Source organism: Triplophysa dalaica, chromosome 20 (assembly GCF_015846415.1).
Source record: "Triplophysa dalaica isolate WHDGS20190420 chromosome 20, ASM1584641v1, whole genome shotgun sequence".
Taxonomy (NCBI): Eukaryota; Metazoa; Chordata; class Actinopteri; order Cypriniformes; family Nemacheilidae; genus Triplophysa; species Triplophysa dalaica.
In genome coordinates, this window is record NC_079561.1 from 9,255,200 (window position 1) to 9,265,560 (window position 10,361).

Here is a 10,361-nt window from a genome sequence, read left to right on the forward strand (position 1 = left end):
AGAGAGATTTTGTAACCCTTGTTGATCTTAAAGCAAAGTTTAGTTATTTGATTAATGGATGGATCGTGTAGATTAATACATCAATCATGTTTTTTAGTAGTGACACATCAAAATGCTTTCTGTGTCATTTCTAATTACTTTGATCAAGATCTGCTTGGCAAATGTTTGTGGTTTTAAAATCTTATGGTGTTTGCATTAAATATTTGCGTCCTTCACAGTAAAACTTACTTTTGTATAGTGAAAAATCAAATGTTTACTGATTGTGATGTTTGATTGGATCACACAAAATGAACTCCCATGATAACATGTCACATCAATTACATCCTATTTTTTAGAAATTATGTATTTTATTCATTTTTTGAAAAATGTTAGAAAATGTGCATCATTCATTCCTTTTCAATTCAAATAGAAGTATAAAACTAAAGCAAGTTCATGCGTGCAGTGAGAATACTGCAAATTGTATTTATTTCCCATGGAAAAGACTCATTTCAGGAATTAAGCATCTTAAAACGCGTATAAAAAAACAGTTCTGCAATTTGCATTTTACACCGGAAAGAATCTTTTCGCCTCATATGCATAACTGCAAGATATCAGAGGGTCGGTAAGACATTGAACATTCATTTTCATACATAATTAAAACTGTCGAAATTAAACATTATCTTACACGCAAGCAAATTGATATTCGGAAAGATGTATTATGTGGACTGCCTATGACCTTCACCTTAAAAGTGTGAATAAACCCATATTCCCTTTTCGTATTCTGACCAACCCTATTTACTATCACCAAAAAAAGTCAATAACACAAACATCTTACTTGTAATGTACTGCACAATGAATATACCGTTACATAAATTTGGTGGGTCACAGTAAAAGGTTGTCAGAGCGTGACAAAAACAGCATGGGGAGTTGTGAATGTTAACTTGTTTTGTAGTGATATGCATTGTCCACTTCATCCCCACTTAAAATACGGTTTGGTATCAAAAACTTCCTGAACCCAATGTTCTAATTCTAATCAAACACCACAAATATTATCTGCAGCTGTTCTTCACAGTATCAACTCTTGATTTAAATTAGAGTTCCTCATTTCTTTTCCTTCCTGGGTAGTCCATTCCAAAGAATGATGAGGGTCTCCCATGTATATCTCTCTCCCTTTTAACAAAAGCTGTGAAGGAGGAAACACAGTTTCCAATGAAGTGATCGGCCTGGCCGAGGATATACAGGTCAACTTGAGCAGTGTCTGGACGCAAACTGACCACTTTCACCTGCAAACAGCAAAACAACATATTTTATTAACATTGTGTTATGCATTATGTTCTGTTCTGAAAATAAAGAGTTTGAGCCTCACCTTTCCCTTGAAGAGTTTTTGAATCTCTGCACTGTGCGATTCTGAGTCTGTGGCTATGTATACTGACTGAGCATTGGTCTTCTTAACCCAAAGTTTGACTGCACGCTGAATCTCAGACAGATCCGGCAAACACATGTTCATGGTCAGCTCCAGAGCTGTTTTACGGTCGTACCCAACGCACTGCGGAGACGCCATGAAGTGAGGCCCAGTATCCCCTGTGTGTAACATCTTACATGCATTTCTCTGTGTGGAAAAGCAAAAACAAGGAATGTAAAAGACAGAAATTTTGCTCCTGGCATTGGTTCTTAAAAAATCTATGCTGAGAAATGCTTTGGGACAAATGCTTTCAGTTCAAATGTAACAGGGTGATCTGTCCGGCAGAAAATGTTACGTTCACACACAAAGCTTACCCAGTCAGAACCAATTCTCAAATGGATCCCCACAAAAGGTCTGGTTAGTAGGGTGTTGATTTGATACTCTCCTTCCTGTACCATTCTGTCAGACCACACCACATACTCTTGCAGACCAATATGCTCCTCCAGTACCGGGAACTGTGCTGGGGCTCCTGGAAGTGCCATAACCGGATGCTCCAGTGGAGGAAACCTGACACAAAAAGAAAAATTAACGTTATCATTTAAACGATTAGCAGTTCAGACTGTTTCATTTATATTTATTATGAACATACAAAAGATATATTTCGCTTAAAGCATACCTTTTTATCCACTGGGGTAGGTAGTAGGAGCTGAATGACAAACCTCCAAACAGTTCGGATCGATCAAAGTCTACTTCAATATGATCCCAGAAGGGGCCGAAAGGATTCCCATCCTGTATCAAAATTATTATTACGTTATTGTGTACCACAATACATGCATTTGTTGTGGCGTGAAGGAAAATGCAGTTCTAGTAAGACTCCAGTAGATGGCAGTGCGTCTGTAGAATGGGCTATAACTTGGTTTGACATAAAGTAGCTCAAAAACTTTTGTTTATTAAAACAATATTCTCAGGGGTGACTTTTATACATTAAATCATACACTAGTAATCCAGTTACAAATTCTGTAATTCTAAAAATTAAGCAGAGGAAATTATACTATTATAACAGTGTCAATGATAGAAGAAATTGAGCATTTCATCATAGTTGCAACTGTTTTCCAGATCACGATCAGTCAACATTCTTAGTTCTGTATTCAGAAACTATCTATACACTCTATATAATAAACACCCGTTACCTTCATTGGACAAGTCTTCTTGTCAGCACTCCTGTATGCAGCAGACTCAAAGCAATAGGCAACTCTTTGGCCCTGGGGCCAATGTTTGGGGGACAGATGCTTCATGAAGTCCTCAAGAGTGATCACTCGGTGGTATTTCTTCAGGGGCTCCAACTGAAAATACTCGCTATAAGGGACATGCACCTGTTTTGGTGGGACAGAGAACCATACCTTCTTTACATTGTAGCTTACCAAATGATCTACTTAATGACATAACAGAAATCACTAAAGAAATGACTGTATGAAATGTGCTTGTCCCGTATATGTGCGTTGTGTTTACGTTTGTAAATGGATGTGTGTTATGTTGGTAAACGATCCAAGGGGGGACAGCCAGTGTTCGGTTTAGCATTTTGGCAAAAGCCAAAGAGCCGAGAAAATGATCCACTTGATTTCCAAAACGACCTGAAGAACAAACCATCGCATGATTGCATTTTTACAACACAACATTGAATTTAATCGTGAATCTATGCATTAAATATCACTGTGTGTTTGCTTTCAACTGATCATGCATCCATTAAGATCCACTTCTGCATCAAAATATCTCAGATGTGTTTCTGCTCACCCATGCATGGACAATAGAGAATATATCCATTCTCATCCCACGTCACCTCTGTCGCGTTGATAAACGTGCACGTTGAAAACAACGCCACATGCAAGTAAGTTGCAATGAGAAGTTTCAAGTTCTTTGGTGTCGCCGCCATCGTTATGCATCCGCTCTCCCACAATGCACTGCGACAATATAGTTAACCCTTCACGTGCCTGGGAGTTCTGGAACCGAATATTCACGATTGAAGAAACTTGATTACAAATAAACATTTACGAAGTGATAAAAAGATGAGATAAAATTAAGCATATTTGTAATACTAAAATATTTTGTCAAGTTGAGTTGATCAGGTAAGTCACTGTACTTTATTTCGATGTTTTAACATGCAGTAGCGCTTAAATAATTGTACATATTTCTTGAGGTACATTTTTACTTTATGATATGTTTTTGTTAAATAACGCACGTGCCTGTCCTGAAGTTAACTTCCGGTCTGTGTTTGTCTATAATATAACAAGTTATTGTGTATTTATTTATATTATTAATTATTATTATATTATTTAATATTAATTGGAAGTCAATTAAACTACTCAACAGTTATTGATTCATTACAGTGTACCGGAAGTTAAGTTTGGGCCTCATAACGTTTGTTTATGTTGCTGCGGAAACCACCTTGATCGTCCTGCTGCTTTGTACTGAGAGCTGGATCTTGATTTAACACTAAAAACAACTCGGAAAACTATAACTTAAATGTTTAACCACATTTAGATGACCAATTAACTGTTTGTTTTGCTGTTAAGAGAATGCTTTTACATTCTCAAAATGGGCCTAGTCACCCTAAGTAAACATTAATTTATATCTGAAGAAGCTGTAACATTGCTTCATAATGCGAGTCATAATTGGAAAGAAAGAATCACATGTTGCATATTTTACTCTGAATGAGAATGTTACTCCTTCACTGCTGCAATGCGTCTGAATCCATATTTTTGAAAAGACTGTACATTTATCACTAAAACAGAATAAATGTCCATGTTTCCCCTACAGACCATTTCAGATGTAGTATACACATAGTGTCAAGAAGTGTTGGCCTCTTAGTTCATTTTCAACAGCTTAGTTTAAAGCCTTTAAAATGTATGTATGTAATTTGTAGGTGCTGGTATTTTTATGTTTAGCTGGATAAAGCTAGGGTGGTGTTCCAAACCTATATGACTTTCTTTGGTGGAACCCAGAAGATGTTCGGAGAAATGTTGGCTGACAGACATCAGTCCCCCATTCACTTCTCATTGTATGGAAAAAGAGCACAGTCCGCAAACAAAATGTTAATTGTCTTAGAAAAAAGAACAACCCAGGGTAAATGCCAAGCAAATTTTATTTTTATATGACCACAGTGCTCTATAACACATATAGACATCCATTCACTCGTCATATCTCTTAGCATTTCCGTCTGCACTCTGTCATCATCGTTCTTTCTTTCCTGTGTCTACCCGCCATCCATATATTCCTGCTCTCTAATGACCTGACCCATCCCCCATTCATTGAAAAGTTCACATGTGCACACACACATACGCTCACACACCAGACATTGTTAGAGATGACTGTGATGATAATACACCGGAGCGAGACTGAGCCCTTGCTTTCTAACTGTGCAGTTCTGAAACTTCCTTCAGGTGAGGAAGCGAATCAAATCTTCAAAGGCCACGAGATAGAGTTTAAAACAATCGCTTCTCATTGTGTGCTCTAGAATTGTCTGCGCTAAGCTATTATGATGAGAGAGAGGAACAGCAACTCGGAGAGAACTAATGTTTCCTCTAAATGAGAATCTGCTTGGTAAAGACTAGCTGTAGATTAAGAAAATTCATTTTACTGGTTCAGTCTGGCCTATTATAATTCTGCTGGTCAGGTGATCTTATATTACATATAAAACTGATCAACTAGTATGGTTATCCTTATCAAGCTGGATAGCCAAGAAACTCTTGCTGGTGAAAAACTCAGATGAGATGATGTATTTTTCTATGCAAAACCCGGAAACGAGTTAGAATTTTAGGACTTCAAGTTACATCGCTCCAAAGTCTATGGTTTTTTTTAATGGGTTTTTGGTTAATCACCTGAAATAAGGTCTGTGGTGAGCAAAACCTCTGAATATTTCATGTATTTTTCTATGACAAAACACACCAATCATAACCCACTTGTGATTTTTTTAAAGCCTTATCGTGTCTTTAAAACGGCGGTTCCTAACAAGTTTCTAAAAGTGACTGGTTCCTTTGGCGGGGACGTTAGATGTCATTGCACATATACAGCTCACAAATTAGGCAACATGGCACAAATCCCTTAAAATGTAAATGCGGATTCATACACAGAGTAATTACATACCAAGGTTCCCATATTTAATAAAGTTGTTGCTTGGTGGTGGTGACGTTGATATCTAGCGACCTTAAGTGTAGTCCGTTTATAGCATCGTGTTAGCTTTTTACTTCTGCTGATTGTATTTCGGCTTCAAAAGTAACAAATGTTGTGGGCATTCCCAGAGATTGTCTTGATAGGAAAACATGTAAACATCATAAACCTTTGTTAATAACAGAGCTTATTTTTTGTGATCTTCCAAAAGTCCGCGGGAAAACTGCATAGGCTTTTGGTTGAGGGAACCACCGCGGCGTTAGCCAACAAAAATACGCCATCTCTGACCTACTGGATTCTGGGGACCAGCATCCAAAACACAACGCTGCTCTACAGAAGAAAATAATTATGATTTGCTTGTTTCTTCCTGTTAAAAATTACACTAAATGTATTCAAATAAGACATTTTAGCGATGATATTATGTCTTTGAAAATCTAATCACACTTCAAAGATTAAAGACACGTCATATCAAATAAATGTCACATTATCTGTTTCTAAATATTATTTGGAAGGAGTGGTAGAGAATTGTATGTGCGTATGCCGAGCATTGCAGGATACACCCAAGTGTCTTATCAGCCTTGACCAGAGCCCCACTGGTGGTCTGCCGGGTGATACTGCTGGCTATTGCTCTTACCTTAAAGTTCAGAGTTTCCTACCTTCCCACACACTCTTCCTCTACCCTCTTAAAAATAAAGGTTCTGCAAAAGCAATACCATTCAGTCACAGATCCCATTTTTTTTGTCTTAAGAATGTTTTTCCACTGCAATGCCATTTTGCAAAACAAAAGGGTTCCTAAAGTCAACTAACTTTTATTGTTACATCACCACGTATGGGTGTGTACTCCATGCAAAGTAGAATGCAGTTGAACAGACAACTGTATGACTTTACAGACTTAAGTGACAATATGAAGTGCAGTTGAATGTTAAAGGGGTGACTTTAAGGCGAGGTGTCCGATTTCCGAATTACGTTTGTTTAGACAAAGTCAGGTTGAGTACCAAAACAACCTTGTAGCCAATCAGCAGTAAGGTGCATAGTGCAGAGGATGGACATTAGTGGAGCCGAGCGCTGACGAAAGCGAAAGATGGGGGTAGCGGTGTGTCTGTTTAGGTGATTTGAACATCAACAACGGCTATGAGAAATCAGAAACCCCGCCTTTAACAGTATTTCATGCAATCTGACTTCTTTACAATGTTAAACGTGCTGTCTTATCATGCTTTACATGGTCAAGTTGTCAAAAAACGAGTTGGACGTATTACATAGTATTTCTGTGCTTGATACACTTCCCCGAGGTTCGTATAGGTTTCGGTACGTTTCTTTCAAACATGAAAAACCGTTGCGTAACAACTTTTCTTAGTCCCTTATTGGGCAATTCTCCCAGAAAAGCACAACCCGCCCAAGAGTCAACTGACGAGCGATCCCCACTTTCCAAGATTGGCTGCGCTGTGGCCCTGCAGCTGAAGCTTGTTACTCTTGCGATACTGAGAGAAGTTGAGTTGTTTGTTTGTTTACGGCATTTCAGTGATGGATGTGGATATAACGCTGGATTTGCATATCGTTCGAAACTGATAGATAGACCAGCCTACAGTAGATAGTTCATGTCCTAAAAGATGTCGGACATGAACTGCACGCGGTAATTGAAACTAAGTCAGATGTCTGTGTTTTGTTGGCAATCGGCATGTGCATTCATTATGTAACGTAACGATGAACAACACAAACTTATAGTGAATCAGCAGTTATGCAGGCTTAACGATGTGTGCATGTGATTTAGTTCCCCCCCGCACACCCCCAGGAGGTTGTATATCTTTTAGAAATATGATCCAACTAAATACTCTTCGAAGATACGACAAATGCGATACTACTCTTAAGGTACTCAAGATTAATATGTGATTGGCAGATACTGTGCGTTCAACGGGACCTTTAAAGATCGTTTACGAAACCATACAGCCAAGAATAGTATGGCATCTTTGGCTTCTTTTATTTTAGAGCAGTGCTTCTCAGATCTTTTCAGATTCTGGTTCAAAAAGTCGTTACAAAAATCGTTTACAGCTTTAATAATGCATTCAAAATATAAACCCTATGTCAAAGAAGCCTCTAACTTTATTTCAATGTAAATACTTTTTTAGTATTTTATTTATTCATGTATTTCCCATCTTTGCAAAAGACACCCACAGTGGACAAAAAAAGCATAAGCCTTCTCTAAAGAATCATCCAAATACTCTTTTTGTTTCAATGTTCACTTTGGGTTTTGATAGTACGTCTAAGCTGTTTATCACCTTCCTGGGTTAACATAAACCAACCATCTGCTTTTATCCAAACACATAAAAAACATGCTCCCCTTAACCCGCTTCAGTCCCCAATTGAACAGCGTTGGAGAGAGAAGGCAGCCGAAAACCTCATTTTGTGCGCCAAGGTCTGAAATCCACTCCAGATGTGTACAAATCGCCTCGTGCTTAATTGCCATTGTTGTCATCAATGACTTTTTTAAGCTGCTGTTTATGATTTTGCTGGGGAATGACAGGGTTAACCGAGGGGATGTGTTAAAGTTTATTAAAAAAATAAAGACAGGGAGAGGCAAGAGACAAAATGAGAGAATATGAGAAATCAGGATGACACCCAAACCTGTTAGAGATTTGACTACCGGTTACTTACTCGTAAACAGACACAGATGTTCCCCCGATGCCCTTCAAACACTCTTTCGGGGTTTATTTTAGCGTGCATGTGTGTGTTTCTCCTGTTTCTGGTTCCTGTCATCATGGCATTCGTGTAAAGAGGCAAATATCGGCTTTTGGGTCCCATGGTTAATCAGAGAGTAATTAGGAGCTGGTCGAGAAGGAATGGAGGGCCGACTTTGCTTTGAAACTCACTCTCCCCTTGTTCCCCATAATAGGTTTTTTACAAGCACTTTTGAGGTGGAGAGAGGAGAGGTTTTACTGGTGTGCGGTGTTTCACAGAGCAGTTTAAAATCGATCTGGAGCGACTAAATGACAGACCACCTCTCTGCCGTAATCAACCTGAATGAAGCACAGCCACAAAGTACTAAAGAAACCCTAAAGAAATAAATAAACAAATAATCAGATAACATATTTTTAGCTATGGCTGGGAAAGAGCTCTTCCTTTCAAATTGGCGTGTAGTCTTTGTTTTATTTAGAGCTAAAATGTGTAGAAATGCTTAAAAGTAGTACCGTGTCTAGGTTAGTTGTGTGTGTGATGGAGAGCGAGAGCGAGAGAGACTCAATTTTAGTGGGCACTGCCCAAATTAAATGAGCTCTTTGATTTTTGAACGACATCCTTCTGGACTTAATCAAGTCGGGTCATGTTCTGCATGTGGCTCTAACATGTTTATTAAGTGTTTTCAAACTGCAATGCTAGTGAAAAATGTTTAGTTTTCATTAAGTAATTGTAATTTCAATTTTCAAATGAAGCCCATACATCTTTGCATACAGAATACAGGGAAATAGAGGAGCACAAATGAGAAACTCAACTCCTTTGAATCTACATGAAATCACATGTTGGACAAACAATGCTTCCCCAAATATTGTCTAAGTTAGCCTAACAGAGCTGTCTGAACAAACCATTGTATGCTCCTTATTTGATGGCCCCCATAAGATGCAACATAAGTAACTGATGCAGCTACTGTTACTTTTTTGTTTTGCTCTTAGTTTTTGGTGATGTTGAAAAATCATATGATCATTTAGTAATGTTGTAAATACTGTAATTGAAGTTTTTGTGTTATTGTTGAGGTGTATGTTTCTATTACATGTACATAACACCTTTGCTTTGCGAGACATGTTCTGTCTCAGAACCCAACGAAATGAAGAACAATAGATATTTATTGTATTCTAAAGTGTGAAAAAAGAAGTCTTTGCCTTGATAAATGACTGGCTCATTACACATTAAATAAATTGAACTCAAATCATTGTGTTGCATTTGATTTTTTCCTCACTGGTCTATTATGTACTAGGAATTTAATATCACGTTTTAAATGACAGTTCAGAGTGGTTATTTGTTATTAGACCAGTAAGATACACAAGGTTTCTTTGAACTAGTGCTTTACATATTCTTAAAAATGATATGCATTTTCTACATGCATCTAAAGCTCACAATTATTTATCATGGCATATCATAATTATGAAATAATGAATCAATTCTCATGGCAGTTAAATATTTTCCTGCATGACAAGAAATTTCTGAATTCAGGTAAATGGTCTTCTCTTTTCCTGAACTTTAGGAGGAAGCTGGTCCGCAAAACGTTCTTTCATCACTGTGAGGGATAGGAAACACCTCTTATAATCGATTTGATTGTTTTGTTTTTTTAATCCAACAATAATAATAAATAAATAGTAAACAACTACGATACATTTATTGTGTAAATAATGACAGATTAATTTAAAAGGCTACACTTTTTGTTTGTCTAATTTTTATTTTTCTCTTCATCCAATTTAATGCACTCGGGTAGCAGATTTGATTCGGTCTTATGTAAATTAAAATGATTTTGTTTGAATAAACTACAGCTGCTCTCAAACTCACTCAACACCAGCCACTCACCTTTACTTTATGGTGTGTGAAGTTTGCCTGACCTTCTCTTCACATCCGTCTGTGTGGTGTTTGGAGAAGTTGCCTCTGACCACTGAAGTAAGACCAGTTATGTTTCAAAGAAACCTGTTTCCACACTGCTTCAGAAAATATGTATACTATAGAACCATATGAGCATGTTAGTAAAAAGCCAAACAGTTGAGTGTGGAGACAATCCTTACTATTTATAGATTTTCACTGTGATAAAATAGTAAAATAGTAAAACATTAACACATTTTTTATT

At 37.5% G+C, this 10,361-nt stretch overlaps 1 protein-coding gene across 1 annotated transcript; it reads right to left on the reverse strand.

The window, feature by feature from the left end:
* Nucleotides 1–351: 351 nt before the first annotated feature.
* Nucleotides 352–3,386, reverse strand: pofut1 (protein O-fucosyltransferase 1). Its single transcript, XM_056732707.1, has 7 exons — nt 3,173–3,386; nt 2,891–3,012; nt 2,572–2,754; nt 2,058–2,170; nt 1,756–1,948; nt 1,346–1,588; nt 352–1,262 (listed from the first exon to the last, which is right to left on the reverse strand). The coding sequence occupies exons 1-7, from the start codon at nt 3,309–3,311 to the stop codon at nt 1,071–1,073; spliced, it is 1,185 nt and encodes a 394-aa protein (XP_056588685.1). The 5' UTR covers nt 3,312–3,386; the 3' UTR covers nt 352–1,070.
* Between the last annotated feature and the right edge of the window lie 6,975 nt (nt 3,387–10,361).

What these genes read in the sequence shown, in the direction of transcription:
- pofut1 (XM_056732707.1), bottom strand. Translation starts at nt 3,311, where the DNA reads ATGGCGGCGACACCAAAGAACTTGAAACTTCTCATTGCAACTTACTTG. An exon ending in AGAAGACTTGTCCAATGAAG is followed by an intron (nt 2,171 to 2,571) that starts GTAACGGGTGTT and finishes ATTTTGATACAG; the next exon opens with GATGGGAATCCTTTCGGCCC. An exon ending in TGAGAATTGGTTCTGACTGG is followed by an intron (nt 1,589 to 1,755) that starts GTAAGCTTTGTG and finishes TTTTCCACACAG; the next exon opens with AGAAATGCATGTAAGATGTT.